The sequence below is a fragment of the Pygocentrus nattereri genome, chromosome 18 (assembly GCF_015220715.1).
Source record: "Pygocentrus nattereri isolate fPygNat1 chromosome 18, fPygNat1.pri, whole genome shotgun sequence".
NCBI lineage: Eukaryota > Metazoa > Chordata > Actinopteri > Characiformes > Serrasalmidae > Pygocentrus > Pygocentrus nattereri.
The window spans coordinates 31,522,184-31,545,761 of record NC_051228.1 but is presented as its reverse complement, the minus strand read 5'-3'; the positions used below and the strand labels follow the sequence as shown (position 1 = coordinate 31,545,761).

The 23,578-nt window shown below is 38.9% G+C and overlaps 1 protein-coding gene across 3 annotated transcripts in view; it reads right to left on the bottom strand.

The window, feature by feature from the left end:
- Positions 1-1,117: 1,117 nt before the first annotated feature.
- mtus2a (microtubule associated tumor suppressor candidate 2a) overlaps positions 1,118-23,578 on the bottom strand; it is a 117,509-nt gene continuing 95,048 nt past the window's right edge. For 2 of the 3 annotated variants that reach the window (XM_017681806.2, XM_037547378.1), the window contains exons 6-15: positions 15,729-15,824; positions 10,836-11,122; positions 6,466-6,532; positions 4,815-5,029; positions 3,916-4,021; positions 3,727-3,800; positions 3,200-3,298; positions 2,983-3,102; positions 2,593-2,693; positions 1,118-2,416 (exon numbers count right to left, since the gene is read on the bottom strand). In XM_017681806.2, coding sequence (XP_017537295.1) covers positions 2,068-2,416; positions 2,593-2,693; positions 2,983-3,102; positions 3,200-3,298; positions 3,727-3,800; positions 3,916-4,021; positions 4,815-5,029; positions 6,466-6,532; positions 10,836-11,122; positions 15,729-15,824 — 1,514 coding nt within the window. In that variant the 3' untranslated portion in view covers positions 1,118-2,067. The remainder of the gene's footprint in view (positions 2,417-2,592; positions 2,694-2,982; positions 3,103-3,199; positions 3,299-3,726; positions 3,801-3,915; positions 4,022-4,814; positions 5,030-6,465; positions 6,533-10,835; positions 11,123-15,728; positions 15,825-23,578) is intronic. The other variant, XM_017681815.2, reaches the window with a different exon arrangement.

Here is a 23,578-nt window from a genome sequence, read left to right as displayed (position 1 = left end):
GATGTGCTTGAAGCTTCAATTCTGAGAATGGATGCCAACTTATAATATTTCACAGTGTTTTTAATATTGTGCTCACATAAAAGCATGAGTAACAATTATCAACCTAACTTAGCAAGCTAACTCTTTAATATATACGATTTGATGTACAGATTGATGTCATCACCTAGTTAGGTTTCTATTATGTATCTCTACAGTTTATTTGTTCTTCAACCTCTGATTGTAACTTTTGGCTTGGGCAGGGTGTCAGAGACTTAGGCAGACCAGTGTAAAGACCTGGATACACATGACAAAACAATCACGTGTTGAGAATCTTACACATAAAATAGACATCCAAAAGATGCTTGTTCAGTGCCATTTGCATGATACATGATGACATGCGGTAATAAAATGATTAGTGTGTTCTTCAGCAGAATCCACAAAATACCAGGATTCAACCGACCTACATGCTAAACCATGTCTTTGCACATCGGAGGTTTCTCTCAAAATCAGTGCCAAATCATTGTGCAAGAGGAAAAATTCACTTAATGCAGCAAAGCCTTCAGGCAAAGTTGACTCCAAACATGTCCCAAGAATATTCATCAAAGGTCTCAGAATAAAAACAGTTTCTGAATCACTTCTATATAGTGGCTAATATCATCATGAAGAGAATGACTACGATTCCCTCAGAGTCCAGACAAACTGCTGGTGAATAGATCAGTAAGAAGACTGACAGAGCGTGGAGCAGATATCTAAGGCCTCTCCTGAAGTGAAAGGACCCTCAGTTTTAGTATTGTAAAGGATGGCATTAGAGAGACATTCAAAAAGAGTTAAGTGCACTGAATTTATGTGATTCAAGGTACATCATTTGCATACGAAGAAAATATATCACATTACGTCCTTACTTTTGGCAATAGCTGTGTTGATGTATTATATTTTATTTGTATGAAAATAATGGACACATTTGAATCACCTAAATTCAATACATTACTTTTTTCATTAAAAAGTAGGTGAATTGTATAATTTACCTCACATAGTGAATCGTTTTATCATAATTTAATACATCATGGAAAACCAAATTTTCCTAATTTTTTGATGAATTTGATGTTTTATGTAAATATTGTTAAAGTTTCAAAACACACTGCTCACTTGGAGGTCAATACATTCTATTTATGGAAACTTAGCTGCAAAAGTGGCCTGTTTTAAATTTTTTTTTTTTTTGTGATGTCATGAAAAAGCAATACATTCACACATCCCCTACTCACCTAACAGCAGTTTAGCCCTGCCCATTTACACTAAAGTTATAAGTAATGATTCAGCCAGGACTGCTTTATGGGTGATGCACAACACAGGGCGGCCAATCAGAACACAGATCATTTACATATAATCAGTCTTAAAGGTATGGTAATAAAAGCAGCCTGTTCAATTCTGAGGAATAATATATGTCCAGACTAAATTATGACTGTTTGTTGGACATAAAAGATAAAAACATCATAAGTGGACCTCAGATACAAAGATAAAATAGAAGAAAAATGTAAGATATCGGCATTTTGAGATGGTTAAACACTGAGCCTAACACCACTGTATTTAAGCTGTTACAGAATTTCTAGTTTATGCTCTTTTTTCTCCCCTTAGACCTTTCAAAATTTAGCTTTGATAACGTATCCTAGTTAATGCTATGTGAAGGCCATTGAGACATTGGGAGCTGCACATTTGGGACATTCAACTGTCTATTAGCGCATACCAAACATCTATTGTTACTTGAATTTATGATTTCAGGTTTTGTACAGACCTTTTTTCAACAACTCAGATTTTGGTTATCTGTGTAAATGAGCATCTGTTCACTCCGCTATTTCATATTATACAAGTCTGACATTCGTGACTATTAACTTGGGACAGATTCCTGCATAGGAACATATGGAAATTGATAGAAACCTTAATTTCTAAGCATTTTTTCATCAAAATCACCACTGAGAAACACTTATAGAACATTGAAAAAGTACAGCACTTAAGAAGTAACAGTACAGAAGAATGGGTGATAAAACATGGAGAAGAAAGAAGAGCCGAGTGGTTTGCTGTGCTTTGTAGAGCTTATCTGGGTAGTGTGTTGGCGTTTGGGACGCGTGCAGGAGAGCAACGTGCTGCTGGTGAGCCTCTGTGGGTGGGGGTCTCCGGACCAGGAGAGACCACTCTGTGTGTGGGGGTGCATGGTCCAGGTGAGAAGGAGTGGGTAGGGGTTCCAGGGCCGGGGGAATAGGGGTAGGGTGGGATGTCAGGTCCGGGGAAGAAGGCCCTGTGGCTGGGGGAGGAAGAGGGTGAGAGATGGGGGCTGGTCTGCAGACGCCACAGCAGCTCCTCATTATTCCGACTCAGGCGCTTCTTCTCATTGGACTCCTTCTCCACGTACTCCTGCAGGTTGGCGTTCTCCTCAGACAGCTGCCTATGAGAGCAAACACATCATGCAAAGGTATAATTTCCACTTGGGACACTGGGGGTCCATACACTGTTTTAAATGTCTTTTAACTTAATTGTATTCCTAATACTTTCATCTCTCAAGGTATGCACTGCATTTTTATTAATAATTTTAGTGATTCATAGTGAAATTGCAAAGGCTACCTGGACAGAACGAGATTGCGGTCGATGCGAGCCTTCAGGTCCTCGTTCTGCTGCTGTAGTACCTGCACCTTCTCCTCCAGGTACACATTCTTTTGGGCCTGCTCAAAGGATCAGGTGACCACAGGGCTCCCCATTAAATTCTTATACACTTTACACACCTCCCCTGCTCAGCAGAACACAGATGGTCTACACTATCTCTGACATCTACTGAGAAGATGAGGCTTAAAGATGATTCATAAACATTAGACGAAACTGGAAATTAGACATTTGGATGTTAGATTTCTAATGTCCGCAGTTCAAAAGTTTCTAAAGATTCTTCTAAAAATTCATAAAGATAATTTATGCTCTGGAATGACTTTCAAAATGCTCATACTTTATTTTAGAGCTTACCACTCTCTCCAGCTGGCAGATTTTTCTCTCCTGGTCATGAATCTGCTGGTTCTTCATTTCCAGAACCTCCTTCAGGCTCTTCAGGTCCTGCTCAATGTGCTGGTATGGAGCTAAAGCGTCCTGCACAGCACACATACACAAACAAATCACGGATGCACACTCTCTGTGCAAGTCAAATTATACAACTACTTGTGGGTGTGAATTAAGGGTCATGTACCACTATCTGCTCATCTGTGCTCCTCCTCAGTGCCTCCTCGAAGCGCTTGGCTTTGTCTCGCAGAGTTCGGTTCTGGAATGTCAGCGTGTCCACCTGATCCTGAAACACACACTTCAATTTAAACCTCTTCCAACATCACGTTGAGTTTAATGAAGCGTGATCTGATATTAGGCCTTCAACAAACTGTCGTTTTAATAAATTTCAATTCATTTATTGACTATTACATGTTTAAAAAATGGTGTAACAAAACTATCGTGCCATCTCTTGATTTCTTTTCTTGTGTCCTGTCAGCCACTATTACTGATACTGGAATAAAATAATAGAAGCTATACTCAACCATTACTTTCTGTAGTGGCAACTTGTTGGAATAACTGCATTTATTATGTAAGTGCTGTCCAAAAAATATTGTATTGTATGAAAAATTCATGATGAATGGACCAAAATAAATTACTTGGAATAAAATCTCTAATAAAAACTTTCATTAAACGTTAAGCGCGGTTGTGAAAAAATCATGTCTTTGACCTTACCTGAAGGGAGAGTCTGTGCTTCTCAAAGTCGTCCTCTAGCGTGGCTTTCTGCTGCTCATGAGCTTTTCTCAGGTCTGAGAACAGGATACAACACAAGCAAGAGATGAGAACAATCATCATGTGCAGAACTACACTGGCAGTACACACTACACCTGCACCCTGCAACTAGTGAAACAGCAGTCCACACACCTCTCATGGTCCTGGCATGCTCCTCCTGCAACGTTGCCATGGTGATGTTGTGCATTGTCCTCAGGTCTTCTAAAGAAGACTCATGTTGAGCTGTTAACTCCTCAATCTGCATATTGAAACAGATGTTCAGGCTGGAGATGATCATTTAATACTTTAAATTGACAGACCCTTGAGATACTATGTTAACATCTGTAGTTGAGGCTTCTCATCAGTTAAAGCTCAGGTTTCCCATGATTTTTATTGAAACGTGAATCCCAAGACATTATTAAAAAGTAGTGGTTTAACTGGAGAGACTTTAATGAAAAGCAATGGTTTAACTGGTTAGACTTTTTTGAAAAGTTGTGGTTTAACTGGTGAGACTTTTTTTGAAAAGTTGTGGTTTAACTGGTGAGACTTTTTTTGAAAAGTTGTGGTTTAACTGGTGAGACTTTTTTTGAAAAGTTGTGGTTTAACTGGTGGGACTTTTTTTGAAAAGTTGTGGTTTAACTGGTGAGACTTTTTTGAAAAGTTGTGGTTTAACTACTGAGACCTTTTTTGAAAAGTTGTGGTTTAACTGGTGGGACTTTTTTGAAAAGTTGTGGTTTAACTACTGAGACTTTTTTTGAAAAGTTGTGGTTTAACTGGTGAGCTGTTTTTGAAAAGTAGTGGTTTCATTGATGAGACTTTATTGAAACTAGTGGTTTAACTGGTGAGACTTTATTCAATGAAAACTGGTACTCTAAGTAGTACAACTTTATGTAAACTGGTCCTCCAACTGGTGAGACTATTTACAACTAGTGCTCTAACCAGTGAGCCTTTATTGAAAAATGGTGCTCCTTTGGTGAGAAGTGATACCAATCAGTGCTTTTGAAAAATGAAAACCACAGGTCAGAAAACACACATATGCTGCACAAACACACCTGCTCCTGTTGCTGGGTTCGAAGTTCCTCCACCTGTGATTGGTGCTCGGCTCTCAGGTGGTCCGTGTCAGAGGCGTGACGGGTCCTGAGCTCCTCCTCCAGAGCCGCCAGCTCACACTCCTGCTGCTCTTGGAGCTCCTTCAGCTTCTGCTCAAAACTCTTCTCCAGCTCAGCCCTCTCCTGCTGTAACAGCTTCCAGCGTGCAGCTGTGCAGTCTGACCACCAGGAGGCGCAGACAGCAGAGACTCAGCTCTCAGATATGCTTACATTTATGGTATTTAATAAATGCTCTTACAGGAGAGACTTACAGAGGTTTTATTCTGTTCAGTTCAACCTCATATTTTACCCTATTAATTCATGTTTATGCTCACACTTTAAAAAAAAGATTGCATCTCCCTGCATCACCAGGTAGGGGGAAATAATATTAAGCAGTAATATTTTCACCTCTCCCACCATCCCAACTACAGCGCTGTCTAAAATTCAGAGACCATTTATTTATTTAATTTCCCATCAAACTAACCATTAAGTACAAGTTATTCATTTTTTAATGTCAGTATAACATATTTGACATAGAAAATGACACAGAACACAGAATCTCCAATAACTAAATATATTTTTTTCAGTATTTAGTGTGACCACTTTATACTCATACGTTCAAGGTCCAGTCTTAGAAGTTGGCTGCCTTTTCTGCTTTTTATGATAAAGTAATTCCAAACTCATTCAGTGTTGTTGAGGTCCGGACTCTCGGCTGGTCACACAGCTTCTTTGTTTGATTTGTAATTTTTCCCCCCTTTTCTCAGTAACTACTTCTTAACAGCTATTCATCCTTTCAGACCCTTTGCACTGGGCTGTCTTCTCACAGTGGAAAGAGGGACAGAAACATCTGTGGATTTTTAGATCTGAAGCAAAAGTGAAGCTTTATTTTCTCATTTTTTTGAGGAAAGATTAAGGTACTATTTATATTGAGGGCGACAGTTTTGGAGGTCTTGCAGTTTAGGAAACTTTTTCTTTTTCTCACTTATTTTCCTTTGACTTTCCCGCTCTTTAGGCAAATATATCTTACATCTAATCTCCTCAGAAATATCTCCTGATAAATTAATAACTTGTATTTAAAGGCCATTATGACTCAAAATTAAATAAATGAAGAGTGAGCTCTGACTTTTTCACAGTACTGTATCATCATGCAAAAAAGCTCCTATCCATAGATAACGGAACAGAAAAAAGCATTACAGTTTTCCTTTAAGATTAAGTGAGCCTTATTAGTCCCACAGTGGGGGAATTTCACCTCCACATTTAACCCATCCATGAAGTGAAACACCACATACACACTAATGAGCACACACTCTAGGGGGCAGTGAGCACACTTGTCCGGAGCGGTGGGCAGCCCTATCCACAGTGCCAGGGGAGCAGTTGGGGGTTAGGTGTCTTGCTCAAGGACACCTCAGTCATGTACTATCGGATCTGGGGATCGAACCGGCAACTTTCCGGTCACAGGGTTCTGTAACCTCCAGCCCACAGCTTCCCTATTTACATTGACTTCAAGCTAGCGCTAACAGGCTAAAGACCTTCTTTATTATTTTTGCCTATTAGAATAAAAGTCTTTATTTACTTGTAGTGCTCAGACAAGCTGATAGAAAAAAGCAGGACTTACCCACTTCCTCTCGAATCCGGCTAAGCTCCAAAGACAAGTCTTTCTCCTTTGCCTTGGCATTTTCACTCTGAAATACAAACAAACACAAGAGTGTTCATCTCCTTACACAGGACAATACTCAAATATAGTGTCCACTGCATTATTACTGTGCTACTATCCTCACAGTGCGTGCAACAACAGCATGGGCTACAGTGACACTGGCCCATACTCTTAATTAGACACTGGCCCAAACAATATTTACCACTTATTTCTCTATCACTTAATGGCTAAACAAGGCCAATGAGATTGATGTTCATAAGGGAAAAGTGAGAGAGAAAAGAAGAGAGTGATGGGTAGATAATGTGACACGAAAGAGGCACACATCCTCCCCGAAATGGAGACAGATCTTCATTGATATATATGGCTGAAGATTAAGTGCTTGCCGCTCCATACAAATAGAAAAGCAGAGCCTATGTTTTCACAGCTGTTCCACAAACAGTTTCCAAATACAGTTACATTCCTCTCTCACAGACAATAATAAAGCACATTTTACTGGATTTGGATGACATGGCACATTCTGCAGTGTGCCTGGACAAACAGGGTTTTCGAGAAGAACTACACAGTCACCAACAGACCGCTTCTGTCTAAAGATGCTATCTACAGTATGTGCTAAATGAGTGCAGAGATAATCTATGCTTTAGACCACAAAAAGGCCAAAACAGGGCCAAGGAAAAAACAAAAAGCTATGAATACAAAAAGAGAAGCCTAAGCAAAAGAAATGCAGTATGTACACTGTGTGTTTACTCACTCACAGTTGAATCTGCAGTCCATGGGCCAGTTTGTACCAAACAATATATCTTCTGGGAAAACATTAAATAGTCTAAACTGCTCCAAAGTACAACTTTTTACAGTAATAATATATTAGTTTGTACAAAAGTACAATAATATAATCAAAAAAGGGCTGAAACTCAACAATATTTATATTTATTAATAAATCTATTTTAAATATTACTAAAATGGAAATAAAGACAAAGCAGTGATTTATCTGCTTTAACCTGTATTTAAACAAAAACCATACACAGACAAGAGTTTTCATGTTTTACTTTACCAGCTTCATTATGTTTTGTGAATATGTGCTCATTCTGAAATTGATTTACATTTTTTACATTCCTGTTAAAACTTTGTCTTTTCTGGAATTCTGTGAAGCTGCTTTGTGAAAACATCCGTTATAAAAAGCACTATACAAATAAATTTGATTTGATTTGATTTGATTTGAATGTCATTTTATTAACTGACATGTTTATGACGGTAGATTAAACAAGTTATTTATATTGCACTCCCACTTGTGAACACCAGAGTGCACTGTAACTCTATCGCTGTTGCAGCCCATGTGCAGTTTCACTGGTCCAAGCTTGACCCAAAAAACAAACGCAGAGTTGAAGTGTAATAACATTTCCTGGAATACCCATAAACCCTGTCATTTTCAGTTTGAGCTACATTCTTACATAGACAGACATTTCAGCAAATGATCAAATCTGAATGAAGTCAATCTGAATGTCTTGAGCACTATAACCACAGTTGCCTCATCTCTTCCATCACAGAGATGTACGGTCTCAGCTTTGAAGAGTGCTCACTGTCCCTATTTTGATGTGAGAGAGTTTAATACATTCAATAGGCTGTGTGTTCTGCTGTAGCCCCCAAAGTAGCTAAAATTTGCAGTAGCTCAGAAGAACTGCTGCATTTGTGAATACTGTATTATGGAACATTTGGTTTTAGAGTCAATGACATGTTGAATATTTGTACACTCTCACATAAACTGTATCTTTCAGGGTTCAAAAGGATCTCCAATAAGTTTAATTACAGAAAATACATGTATCATAGTGTGTTGCAATGGTACATTTTAAGTTACTTCAACTCAACACACTCCATCTAGACTACAGGGTTTTTATTATCTACTCTAATGACCCATATTATGGAAAATTAAGTCTTTACCCACTTACTGAAATTAAAATTTTGATGCAATGCACAGACACTGTTAAAGATTAAAAACATATTATTAACTCTCTAGTCCATTAAGTCCAATTATTTCAACTAAGTTTTAAAAACGGCCCATTTTGAATGTGTTATTTTTGTGATGACATCACGAAAACCAACACATTTACACATGTAGTTAATGTCAAAAGTTACATACACTCAAGTTAAAGTTATTAAAACTTATATTTATCCCCTCCACTGATTTTGTGTCAACAAACTATAGCTTTAGCAAGTTGTTCAGGATATCTACTTTTTACATGACGCAAGCAATTTTTCCAACAAATGTTTACAGATTATTTCACAGACATTTCACCATATCAAATTCCAGTGGATCAGAAGATTACATACACCAAGTTGAATGTGCCTTTAAATAACTTTAAATTCCAGAACATGATATCATGGCTTTTGAAGTTTTTGATAGGATAATTGTCATCATCTGAGTTAATTAGTGGTGAACCTGTGGCAGTATTTGAAGGCCTACTTTCATGGCCTACTTGCCTCTTTGCTTAACATCATAGGAAAATCAAAAGGAATCAGCCAAGACAACGGAAAAAGAATCGTGGACCTCCACAAGTCTGGTTTATTATTGGGAGCAGTTTCCAAATGCCTAAAGGTACCGTGTTTATCTGTTCAAACAATAATACACAAGTTTGAACACCATGGGACCATGCAGCGAAGGCGGTATTCAAATAGGAGACGTGTTCTGACTTCCAAAGTTGAAAAATACAAATGAATCCAAGAACAACAGCAAACAATCTTGTTAAAATTGAAAGTTTGGGCGTAAATGGGTTTTCCAAATGGACAGTGTCCCCAAGCATACTTATAAAGTTGTGACAAAATGGCTTAAGGACAGCAAAGTACAGGCAATAGAGTGGCCATCACAAAGCACTGACCTCAATCGCATGGAAAAGTTATGGGCAGAACTGAAAAAGAATGTGCAAGCAAGGAGATCTAAAATCCTGACTCAGTTCTGTCAGGAGGAATGACCAAAATTCCCGCAGCTTATTGTAAGAAGCTTGTGGAAGGCAAGCCGAAATGTTTGACCCAAGTTAAACAATTTAAAGGCAATGTTACTGAATACTACTGGAATGATCTTCCAGAAACTGTTCGGGACTCAGACACAGTCTCAATCTTTAAAACTAGGCTGAAAACTCACTTGTTCAGTTTAGCTTTTGGTAGGTAATGTTCCCCCTTAGATAAAGGCAGCAGATCCAGGGGTCCATGGACACAGGGAATTATAGTAAACTGAGACGCTGGTGCTGTCGTCCCGCTGCTCGCAAGCGGGCACTCAAGTTTGTGGACGGTGGAGTGGAGGGATGCCAAACTGTCTCAGAGTGCTGCCGTGTCTGTGTGTCCTTCTGGTTCTCTCCTTTTAGTTAAGCTGTCACAGTCAGATCTGCCGGAGTCGTTAGCCACACTCTGGAAATGTTCACATCCCCTGTTTATGTACAAACGAATAGAATAAAACTAATTCCATCTCCCTGCTTTCTTTCCGAGTATACAATCACCCATATGTCCGGCTGGACACTGAAGGATGACCGACTGCCGAGCCCTCCTGCTACCCACTTCAAACCTGTACATTCTTACAGTCCTGTTAAAACTTTGTCTTTTCCGAAATTCTGTAAAGCTGCTTTGTGAAAACATCCGTTGTAAAAAGCGATATACAAATAAATTTGATTTGATTTGATGATTTGATTTGAATATTAAGCATGTGCATGTAAACGTCTGAGCCACTGGGAATGTGATGAATGAAATAAAAACAGGTAATTTTCTCTAGTATACTTTTGACATTTCACATTCTTAAAAAATATTAGCGATCCTAACTGACCTAAGAGGGAATGTGTACTAGGATTAAATATAAGGAATTGTGAAAAACAGTTTAAATGAATGTGGCTAAGGTGTATGTAAACTTAAGACTTTAACTTTATCCACCTATTTAGCGTAAAGAAGTTAAGTTTATTCTGTTACTTCGAAGTTATAGGTTATAGTTACTACAGGTTGTAAGTTATAATATGTGTGTTTTAGTACAGTCTACTGTTTGAATGAGGTACAATACACAGCATCCAATCAGAACAGAGATCATTTACATATGGATTAGTTGTAAAGGTACAAGAATCAGAACAGTCTGTTTAATTTTCAGAGATAAAGAGATGTTGGAAAACTGGAAAATAAGCATTTATCACAGGCACCAGAATGCCCTGTGCATATTCTGCTGAAGGCCAAAGAAGGCTTATTTATCATAAAGTGCCTATTGGATGTGCTGAGTAACGGGCTGAGTGGGTGGGACATTGGGAATGTAAAATAGCTGGTGGTCTAAAGCAGCACACTGACAGCAGCACAGAGTGTACTGTAAGTACCTTCAGGCAGAAGTGCTGGGTACAGACAGCAAAGGCGTCCAGGCCCAGTGTGCTTCTCCTCAGCTCAGCCCGTAGAGCCTGCAGCTGTCCAGCCTGCTCCTCACAGTGAGCCTGCAGCCGCAGCACTTCCTCTTCTCTCCTTTCCTGCTTCTCTCGCTCCTTCTCTCTCCTCTGTGCCTCCTCTTTCTTCTTCTCTAAGCTTGGGGAGCCACTGTGTCCCAAAACTGGCACACCCGGCCCCCCGGGGACCCGCGCTGCTGCAGCTGCTGCCCTCTGCCTCTGCAGGACTTGAGACAAGAGCATAGCATTGTTAATTATTAAAGTTATGTGTACAAAATAATACATGTATTTCTTCCATTTGAGCATGGAAACCTATGAGAACAGAGGCCATTTACATATATACATATATCTGTTTTATTCTGGGGCAGCACAGTGGTGCGGTGGGTAGCGCTGTTGCCTCACAAGCAGGGTTCAATTCCCTGGCTGGGTGACCAGGGTCCTTTCTGTGTGGAGTTTGCATGTTCTCCCCATGTCTGAATGGGTTTCCTCCGGGTACTCAGATTTCCTCTCACAGTCCAAAGACATGCAGTCAGGCCATTTGGACATGCTAAATTGCCCCTAAGTGTGAGTGTATGTGTGAATGTGTGTGTATGTCTGTCTCTCTGCCCTGCGATGGACTGGCAACCTGTCCAGGGTGTATCTTGCCTTCCGCCCAATGACAGCTGAGATAGGCTCCAGCACCCCCACGACCCTGAGGGAGAAGCAGCTTAGAAGGTGTGTGTGTGTGGGTGGGTGTGTGGGTGTTTTTTTTATTCTGTGGACAAACAAGACATAAGAAAGTGATTTACAAATGGATTATGGCTGATTTTTGTTTATAAACTTACACAAACATAAGTGTATTTCAGGTGAAAAAAAAAACACAAGAAAAACATGGACCCAAATCGAGTTGGTCTCTGAGCACCTGATTGGGTCACTCTGGCATATTATCTACATAAAGTTGGATGTGATGATATGATGATCCATTGCTTTCCCCACTGTTAAAATAAACCTCAGAGAGAAGACATGTCTGTGTATGTTAATGACACACAACAGCAGCTAATCACTCATTATGGTGCCTGTTAACTCAAGCTACTCAGAGTTAAGCATGCTGACAATTTGTTTGTAAAAGATGAGCAGCAAATAGGCCACTTAGAGATTGTTCTGAAAAAAAAAGGCTCATTAGAGAGGTAGCTGGGGACACGGCAGATGTTGAAGTTACCCTTCTGTGTGTCATAGCAAAAGGCAGTCAGGTCCTGCTCCAACAGAGAATATGCACATCCCTATAGCGACAGTCAAATGTGTGTCAGCACCCCACTGATCCTAAATGCCACACCATACATCACTGTGTGTCATGGAGCTGTGCTCTGGTGAGGCGTAGGGGTTACACAGACCAGTCCAGGAATGCACAAGGGCCGGTGCCCAGCACAATTTGGTAGCTCCCCTATTCAAAACACATTCATTAAACCTGGCAATAAACAGATGAACTGCATCAGATGTGCTTGAGCAGGGAAGTGGACACCAGCCCTCCAGAACTGGATTAATAAATCGCCAGATTTGAAGAGGAGTTGAAGCTAGTTGGTGCTATGGGCAGCAACTGACTAGTTGAGGACAGTGCATGAAATACAGAGGTGGTAAAAAACGCAGCAAGCAAGCAGGTGAAAAGAATGAAAAATCTGCTGAACATGAAAACAGCATGGAAATACAGTGCCTTCCACAAATACTGGCACCCCGGTTAAACAAGCAAAACAGACTGTAAAAAACATTCTTTACTGCTAATCCATTTGACATTTCATTCAAAATATTACCAAAAATATAATCTTTGAATCTAACCTTGAAGTACAGTGATTGAAAATAAACCTAAATCTTATTAGGAAATCAATATTTTTCTCAAATCTGTGTGTGCCACAATTATTGGCACCCCTCCATTTAATACTTTGTGCAGCCTCCCTTTGCAAAGATAACAGGTCTGAGTCTTCTCCTATTAGACTTAATGAGACTGGAGAATGATCTATGACCATTCCTCCATACAAACCTCTCCAGAACCTTCAGATTCTGAGGTCTACACTGTGGACTCTAATCTTCAGCTCATCCCACAGCTGTTCAATGTGGTTTAGGTCAAAGGACTGTTTTCAAACCTGTTTAGTCACACATGCAGATTATGCAGCTCAGCCCACTCTGCAGAGAAACTAATATATCTAAAAGGCACAGTTCCATCTGTTTTGACTCAGCACGGTACACTGCAGTCATAGGAGTACATGAAGAGGAACACTGTTCCTTCACTTTTATCCTCACCATTTGATTGTAGAAGTTTTTGTTTCAATTAATTTTCCCTGAGGTTTCTTATTTTCTTAGAATTCATAGGTCTGCTACTTTGGTTTTCTTTGACATAGCATGCTTTGGAAGCATTAGAAGCATTAGCTCATCAACATGTAGATTTTTACTGGCTTCTACTAAGACACAGTAGTAAGCAGAGGTGTAAGCATGGTGTCTTTATAAATAGGATTTATTTACCATGTCTCATATTATGCATCTCATACCATGGTTACTGCTATAACTAAATAAACTGCTAAACTGAGTTTCTGATCCACAATATTTTTTTTACTCTGTGTTTATCCTAATTTAGCTGTGCCCCATTCTTCCTGCTAGCTTGGTCTCCCCCTATCACATGGTGCTATGTATCTGGGACAAAGAAGGTTGGCAAATGCTTCCTCCAAGACACATAAAACGTGGAGGAGAACGCTAACTATCAATTCTGTTACATCAGCTAACAGACACTCTAATGGCAAGCATCACTCGCACAGAGCGATGGATAAAGGGAGGGCCGTTCTACCAACCCACAAACAGCGAGGCCAATTATGCTCTCTTGGACTCCAGGCCATGGATAGCTCTGGCATCATCAGGGACCAAACTCCTGATCTCCTGATAACAGTGCCATTGTTTAGACAGTTACTTCACTTGAGATACCCAGTAACATTCCAAACTGGAATCTGGAGTTGTGTGCTACAATTTTTCTTTGGAAATTAAATGGATTTGTGCCTCTTTTCTATAAAGCTCATCCAACATTGCAACAGTAGCAACCATAGAATGTATCTGAGGGTGGAGCATGGATAGGTTAACTGGCTGTGACAGGGGACTGCGCTGGTTCCAATATTCTAATCCACAATGCTGTGTCCGCTTGCTGGCCAGCAGCCACTGCTCACTGCCCTGCTATGACTGGACCTCAGCATTCATTTACTTAACAGCTATAACTAGCACTGACTGCCAATTACATAAATCTATTAGTGTCATATTGCTTGATAAACAAGCTTCTATGTTAAACTAACACAGATTACAGTAAGAAGAATAAATCACAATGACTTAAAGCCGAGGTCTGCCAGAAGCTCCCGTATTTCAACTCTAATGCACACTCACGTGCATTTGCTTGCACATACAGTACTGTGTGAAAGTTTTAGGCATCTAAGCAAATTTTTTTAAAATTTACCTCAGCAGTGAGTTTATCACAATATACATTAGAATAAAGTCATATTCATAATTCAAATAAACAGAAAAACAATAAAAAGTAAGAAGAATTTCTTGGGTCCATATTTTTCCTTGACACCTTCACAGCCGCCACAGAGCCTTGTTTAATATCATCAATGACATCATGAGCACAATTTACTGAAGCTCTGATTGGTCAAACCAGGAGCTGCTTTTTAACTACATATAACACTGGGCTTCCTCGAGGAGAGGCTTGGAAATGGTTAAACAAACACACTAACATCCATCTAACATCTAACACTAACATCTGATGTGCATATTAATTAATAATGATTTATATATATATATATATATATATATATATATATATATATATATATATATATATAATATCATTATTAATTCATATTCTATACATTTTGTTTATTCAAATATTAACACTTTTTTCAGCAAATAAACACAAACTACACAAATAAACTGATTTTGAAAATGTGTCTTGGGTGCCTAAGACTTTCACACAGTACTGTATATACGGTACATATATACCTATACCACCAAAGTGATTTGCCCCTGCAGTCACGAAGTCATCTCTATGACAACAAGGGAAAAAAAGAAAGGGGTTTGTGTTGTCTGTGGTAATGCAGGTCTAATGGATGGGCAATTTTTCTCGCCACTCAACACTGACAATGTTGTGACAGATAGAAGCTTATATGGAAGCTTATATTTGCTCTTAGAATAGAGGGAGGGGAGAGAGAGAGAGAGAGAGAGAGAGAGAGAGAAAGAGAGAGAGAGAGAGAGAGAGAGAGAGGGATGGTTCTTATCGGTTCATCTACAGGTCAGAAGGATGAACACAACTCACTTGGGATGTCTCCACAGAGGTTTGAAGGGATTTCTTTTTATTAAAAACAGCTTGAATAGTTCAATTTTATTAACACTAAAGGGTAAACATGATGTCCTGAAGCATATTTTGTAAACTATACAGTTAATTAGTAGTTATTTTTTAGTCAAAAAACAGAATAAGAATAAAATGAAGACTGAAGCTGGGGGGATGGGTGGTTGGTTCAGATAAAAAGGTTTGTGAGTAGAATACTGAGATCCATTTAGAACGACTTGACAGCTGACTTGAACCTCTGTGTGGTTTAACTGTGTGAATGGAATGACTATGAAGCTCTTCAGCTGCTGCACTTCAACTCCTCTTGGTCTCCTTCTGTGTCTCTCCGTCTGTCTGTCTGTCTGTCTGTCTGTCTGAGGCCAAAGTTGTAAAATGAATTCTGAATCTCCAAAGTCTGTGGCAAAGTTGTTATTTATAACTCTGTAGACCACTCCTGAACCAAGTACTGGATGTAGGCTGTGGAAATGTTTGACTGGGGTTCTCACCTGGTGACTGGGGTTTGGGTGTCACAACAGCCAGCCGTTTTGGGGAGGACTGAGCAGAACGAGAACCATCGGTCTTCTGGAACTCCTTGCGAGAGCCTGATGAGAATGAGCAGGGATACAGTATTACGTAGGGGTGCACAGAACAATAAAACAGCTCACTCTCCCTTACTGCACACAGTGCTCAGCTGTTATGACTGTTGGAATAACAAGAGATCCTGTTCTGATTTTTCCTCTGTAGGTCCCTTGAGGATTGAGGGATTTAATCACCACAGTAACAGTTAAGCCATGCTGAGTTTGTCCAGATTTACTGTGCGTTTGTAATGTATTAGCTGGACATCATCATTTGTGCTTGTGTATATGCATTAGGTGCCTAGCCTAGTATATTCACAAACGTGCATAAAGACAATTCAAATGTAGTGTGCATGTACTTGATTGGCTTGCATTACATATCTCAAATCGTAATACAGATACAAAATGCAAAAATATAAATAAACTGGTCCATTTCCTTTCATGCATTAGGAGTGAATGTCGGCCAGCTTCATTTGTGTCCCAACACTTTATGGATGGGATCAATTCTACATAGGAAGGTGCAGTAGACTCACAGAAACGAACTACACTTTTTTTGGTAGAAATGCTGTCACTGGGATGGTATCCTCAAGGGTACTTCCTTAGTACCTATAGCTAAGGAACAGAATTGTACCATATTTTATTGCAGTTGTATTTAACTATATAAAGGCTGCATAGACTCCATGCACTTTCTACTTTATTATTAACCACCTTTGCTTTTCCAAGTTATGAAAAGGTATAAATATGCCCCTTTAAAATGTAGTGTACCTTTAAAATAAATTTTAACTCAAAAATGGACCTTCAGGACCTTGTTGTAGGATACACTTACACTGTGTGTACCTTGTGGGACTCAAATTTACTCAGATAGCACTGTATAATGTAGTTATTACATCTTTGTGATTTTAGCTGTGTCTAAATGCATAATTTCACTATTTTTATGGACTGTGTGCGCCTTGCCTCAAAGATTATGGTGGCTTCTACCTGCAGAAAAAGTAAATTGCAGAAATGATGTGAAATGTGATATTTTGCTTTTAAAATGGATGAATACACGCAAGTGGCCCAACTTTTGATTTGCATGTATTAAGCCCATTGTTGGACTAATACATTAACAGAGTGCACTTCTATCTTATCTTACATTCTAGTGAGACCAAGGTTTCTGTTAGGGAGGTCATTATGAAACCGTTAGTATAGTGGATTGCCAGCTCACCAAGCACAAGGAAGAAGGTGGTTTGATTCTATCATTCATCACACAGAATTTCAATGGGAATCAGAAACACTATTTATATCAACAAGAGCTGCTGCCTGAGACTTCTACTGTTGCATTCCTTACCATTCAAAATTGTTCTGGGTAAAAGAATCTGCTAAATATGTACATTTAAGTACAAGGTTTTTTGAATACTGATTTGTCTGTTTCACAGAACTGTTTTGCTCCAATTAAAAGGGCAGTAGTGAGATGAATAAAGTGTAAACTTTAGTAGATAAAACAGTTTCCCTTTGGAGGCAGAATTTGTAGTCAAAAATAATAAAACAATATATTCCATGTCATATTGCAGATTTATCTGACTCATACTGTGGCTCAAGTATCATGATTAGGGGACAGTAATTTAGAAAATAAATCATACACTACATCTTACAAAACACTTTTATGATGCCAGACAAAATATGTTGTCACGTTTAAAAACTGCCACCAATAACTGGATATCTATCAACATTTCACATGCTGCATTGTACTAAACCCAAGTAAACAAGACTAAATATGCTTTCTTTGTAATAAAACATGCAGTTGTTTAGCACTTACGTCCTGATAATATCCACAATATTCTCAGAAAAACATGGTGTATATCATGATTAAAAAGTTCTATCACAATAAATGATGATATACTGTTATACTGCAGATCCCTAATCATGACAGTATTGTTTCATGGGGTCTGTAGAGTTTCCAAACCCCTAGAAATAACCCTGGGTGATATCAATTCCAAGCAAATTGTCATGTTGATAAACATGCTGTCATATACTGTGGGAAATCAATTTTTGCTTTTTTGTGTCAAGTATAGAGACACTTATGGAAGCATTTACTTGCATTCTCTGTAGTCCAAATCAAATAAGTACTGATCTATGGCAAAAACTGAAATCTAGATGTCCAAAGGACTAATGAAAGGAGTAATGCTGTAAAATATTGTGTTGATGTAGCCTGCATACATGTAGGATACATGTCCCTAACATATTCCTAAGCCCAATTTATGCAAACATGTTTTTTTCATTTTTTGGGTGGGATGACAAAGGACAGATTGGGTAGATACCTCCATCTCCGTAATTTATATCAAAACCCAAAAAGACACTCTCTGTGCTTTCTCTTTCTCAATCTCTCTCCACTTTGCTGTGGTGCCCCTGGCTCAGCAGTCTGTAAATCGATTTCAATGAGGTGCAGTCAGGCACTAAATGAGGCGGTGGCATGGTCCTTTCACTCCCCAGCCTGGCTGGAACAGCATGCTGCGACGCTGACACACACAGCTGCACTCTATTGCATCACCCCGTCCACGCTCGTTACACTGATCGCGGAGTGCAGCTCACCTGCAGAGTGTCCTTAAGGCAAGGCAGCTGCACCGGGCACCACTCACTAAAGGCACTGAATCAATTAATGTCACGTGCCCCTTGATTTTAATATACACAGAATGTGAACATCAGGGCTGGAAATCTCTGACCTTTGATTTGATTATAGTTCTTCAGGAAATGATTCAGTTTCATGACATTTAAAATTCCAAAATGATTTGAACATTTAATCAGAATTGTTTTTAAAAAATGTACATACACACGTGACTGCAGGAGCTTTGTAGAAACACACACATATACAGAATCATCTAAAGCATTTACCCATCACAGCGGTCATTGGGCAGAAGGCAGGAAACACCCTGGACAAGTCACTAGTCCATTGCAGGGCGGACAGACATATACATTCACACCTATGGTCAATTTAGTGTGTCCAATTGGCCTGGCCATATAGAGAAAAACAGAATACCCAGAGGAAACCCACAAAGACACGGGCAGAACATGCAAACTCGGCACAGGAAGAACCGGCCAGAGCATTGAGCCCAGGCCCTTCTTTCTGTGAGGCGACAGTGCCGCCCACTCCACCACCATGCTGCCCTTCAGAAACGGAGAATCTATATCAACTAGTCAGCTAATTGACAAAGTGGGTGTGTAAGAGCCAGAAAAATGCTGAAAAGTGTAGGACAGGGTTGAGAACCTTACTGAATATCACAACTATTCATTGGCAGTCATGGGCTGGAGGTTAGGGAACTGGTCCTGTGACCAGAAGGTTGCCACGTCAACAGTCCATGACTGAGGTGTCCCTGGGCGCCGTGGATAGGGCTGCCCACCGCTCCGGGCAAGTGTGCTCACTGCCCCCTAGTGTGTGTGTGCTCACTAGTGTGTATTTGGTGTTTCACTTCACGGATGGGTTAAATGCGGAGGTGAAATTTCCCCGTTTGTGGGATTAAAAAGTGTCACTTAAACTAACCCTTTTATTATCTTTGGGGTCAATTTGACCTCATTCACTGTTTAACGTCTCTAAATAAATGTTTTGATATAATTTTTTGCTTCATATTTAATGACTTCTCCTAATTTAATAGGAACAACTCGATAAACATAAAATTAAAATGATGGTATGTATTCAGTGTCCAGTAATCAGTGTCAGTGTTCTTTGGACTCGTTTTCTTCAAAAAACTTCCCTCTGCTTTAGGACCCTAACTAAACATAACTGTAGTAGTGTGAGAACCACTGATAGTTCACACAACATGTGGGAAGAAAAAATATAATTCCCACAAGAACTTTGATACTTCCTGGAGGTTTAAATTGCTGGGATCAAACTGATCCCAAGGACAAAAGATGTTTGATGTAAATTTGAGGATAACATGGGGACTAGAGATACCACAATCGCACCATTTTCTGATACTGTAAGTATCTGTCAATTGCAATTTTCTTCTCTAAAAATATTACACTGTAAAGTTATTTTTATGCTGATGTGCAGACTGGAAAGCCTATGAGAGCCAATATCTCTTACCGAGTCACTGACTGACTGACTGACTGACTGACTTCCATAACGTTGTTGAAACACATATGCGCATCACATATCCTATGAGACAGACAGCAGGGGGCGCTATACACCATTGAATTTCACCTTCATACACTCCTAAAGCTACTGATATAAGGCTAAGACATGATAAAAGAAACAAAATAGGATGTTGGACGTGTTCATTGAAACGCATGAGTCTTAAAACAACAGTGACCTAATCAGAGGTGAAATAGTGTAGTCTGTTTAAAATGTGGTTCAGGGTGATGTTGGCTGGACTATTTGAAACAGATCTGGACATATAACCATTTAGATTGTTAGTGAGTTTTTATTGTATTACTTTTATTGTGCTTTCTATTGTGTGCATGTAAACATAATAGAGGTTTGTTAAAGGACCGAATTCGATTGATTCTTTTTTTTTGGATATCTGCTGATTCCATCTCTAATTATAACTGGTAATAATCAGTTCCAACACTGATTATAATCACAGCATGAGTGTATCTGAGTGCATCTGAATTCTGTAACTTACCACAGTGAAATAACAGCTTAAAATGAATAACAACAATTCTACTAGATATAAAGCACTGACCGATCATCCTATCCAACAGGAGAGAGACAAGAGTATCTTTGCAAAGGTCTCTGAATTTTTGCACACGCACATTAATACACACCCACCCGCAGACATTTTGGGGTCCCAGAGCTCCTCATTACTGCTAGCTCATCTCCGCATGTAGCGGATAGCCACATACAGAACCCCAAGAGATCACCAAGACCCCCCAGGCACAATCTTATTTGCACTAGCACCTAGCTCCTGAAGCCCCTTCCCCCACCCCAAGCCTCCAGTGCATGCTTCTTACCACTCCAACACCTCCAGGCCCTGCCCCTTATACAGCCCCCCACAAAACCATCAGAGGCATGTAAAGTGTCTGCATGTGCACTGCAAAGAAAAAATGATGTACTGCGAGTGAAAACATCTTAATGTAGGCAACAGATCTAATAAAAAGTATTATGAGATTACTCAACCTATTTCTAGGTATTACATAATTTTATCAAATAAAATATATTGCACTGACCGATCATTTCATTTAAAGAAATAATGCTTAAAGAAAGGAAAATTATTTGCCAGTGCAGTAAGGTAGTTTCACTTGATAAGATCATATATATATATATATATATATATATATATATATATATATATATATATATATATATATATATATAAAAGAATAGATAAGAAATAGATGTAGTAACAGTCTTATAATATTGTTATAATCTGAACATTTTTCTTATATCCCCAAGATCTACTTATGACATTTGTCTAGTTTTAGATATCAAACAAGTCATGATTCATTTTTATATGACCATTTTCCCTGTTTTCTTTGTTCTTTAATATCAAACAGGCAATTCATGTTACTGTGCCTTTAAGACTGCTTTAACTGACTTATGTAGATCATCTTTGTTCTGATTAGCTGCACTGTATTGTAAATCATCTAAAAAGTACAGACAGCTACACTTCATATAACTCCAGTGTGAAAGAGCTAAACTGCTACATGCAATAAATAGGTGGGAATATGTGATTAAAATGTTGTGACATTACAAAACACTGAACTGAAAACATTTTGAACATGAAACCATTTTTGCATTTTAATTTTCATATATGAACCGAATGGACACAGGAGAGAAAAGTATGCTTTGAACATGCTACATCAAACTTGTAATGTAAAAAAAGCCAGGACAATTTCATTTTCCATGATGCTTTCACTCACCAGAATATCAATAGACTGCGGAGGGTGAAAGTTTGAAAGCTGTTTGTTCTTAAAAGCAAAAGCAAAACATCACTACACTTCTCTTCACCATTAGGCACCCTACTTTCAATGTGTGTATGGGGCTCTTTGAAAGGTTTCATGGTAATTACTGCCATCACCAACCACCAGGGACTCCTGCAAAGATCCAAACCCAAACCCGCCGCTCCCTGCTGGGTTAGCAGCCCTGGCAGTATATGCCCCCAGCTCTGGAGCTCCTGCATGGCTAATGCAGGCACAGGGAGCAGTGCTTAAAGATTAATGGGCTCAACAGTGAGAGTGGCATAGGTCTGATAACACCAGGGGATCGAGGCTGAGATTACGTTCCTGCTGTCTACCGCTTGGTCCATTAATTTAGTTGATATCACAGAAGTCTGTAAGTTGGAAATGAGGGTCTAACCCAGAGCTGCCCAGCCTCATTCTTACACTGTAAAAAATTATTTGATGTTTTAACTTAAAGAATGAGTAACCTGGTTGCCTTGAATATTCAGTTAATTGAACTCCTGAACGTAAGTTCAATACGAGAACAATAACCTGTGCCTTACATTTTATTAACTTATTATTTGAAGTTTAATGAGGGCAGATGAGGTGGATCAGGTGTGTTGGAATAGAGTTGGAAATGAACTATTCAGGGTGGCCAGATCTACTGGAACAGACTTGGCCATCTCTAGTTTAACCAATCACTGAATATTTTATTGTGTGATGTGATGATGAATTAAGGCATTCACACAAGGACAGAAGACTAGAGAAAAGGGGAGGAAACATGAGAAGAGAAGAGAGGAGAAGAGAATAAAGGAAAATAGAGAAGATAAGAGGAAAGGAGAGGTAACAAGAGAAGAGAAGAGAGTAATATACAGTAGAGAAATACATCCTCAATGCACTTCTGTGGTTTAATTTCTATCAAAACATGACTGACATAAAAAATGTTTGGAATTTTTCCATAAACAACTATGAAAAAACCCTAATTGGGTTAAAAGTCTCCTTTAAGCAGAGTTACAAGGACAAATAAGCAAAGTAATTCCCCGAGCTGAGTGGGCTGCAGGTCTTAATTAGCTTTGTTGCATTAACTGTTGGCTTAATTGAGGCTCGCATAATTTCACTTTTATGTTTCTGTGTCAGCAGCAACACCAATATAAGCAAGTATACAACATGCAAAGGAACAAGTTAAAGCATCAAAGGCTAAAAGCACAAGTCCATTTACATAAACTGTATGTGCAATAGGATAAATGATTATGACTGGCATATTTATAGTTTTTTTCTAAAGGATATGACTCTGCTGTGTTTATTTTACTGATATGTATCCCCCCCCCCTTTTCTTTTTTTGATGCACATTAAAAGTGTTTTTTATTGTGTGTATTCCACTGATATGTAAATAGTTCCTCCAGTCACATTTATATATTTAGTATATTTTTAAGATGGAATGTTAAACATTTGGAGTTGAGTCAACTTATAGGTAATTTCAAGTAAACAAGGACACACAGTGTAGATCTAGAAAAGTTTGTCATTCATTATTAGACTACAATTAGATCTACAGACTTAGATCTACAGTCTTAGATCTAGACTATTATTAGATCTACAAAGATACACAGACCATGTAATATTTATTGTACGCTGACTGCAAGATTTTGAAGATTGAAGATTTCTCATTGATCTGTGTCTGTATGGTGCATTTCTGTGAAGTGTTTATCAGTTTGATGGGAATTACAAGTAGTTGCCAGGACCATGAGAACATTTGGAGTAAGGCATGGTATTGAAAAAATTTTGAGAAGGTCATAGCGCCATGTAATTTACACTTTTCTTTGAAGCATTTGAGAGCTAGCAAGAAAGATAACATCACACGTTTGCATTTGTCTGTCGAAATGCCACCAAATGTCAAAGTAGGACATTTTTGGACATTTTCAGCAAATAAATCA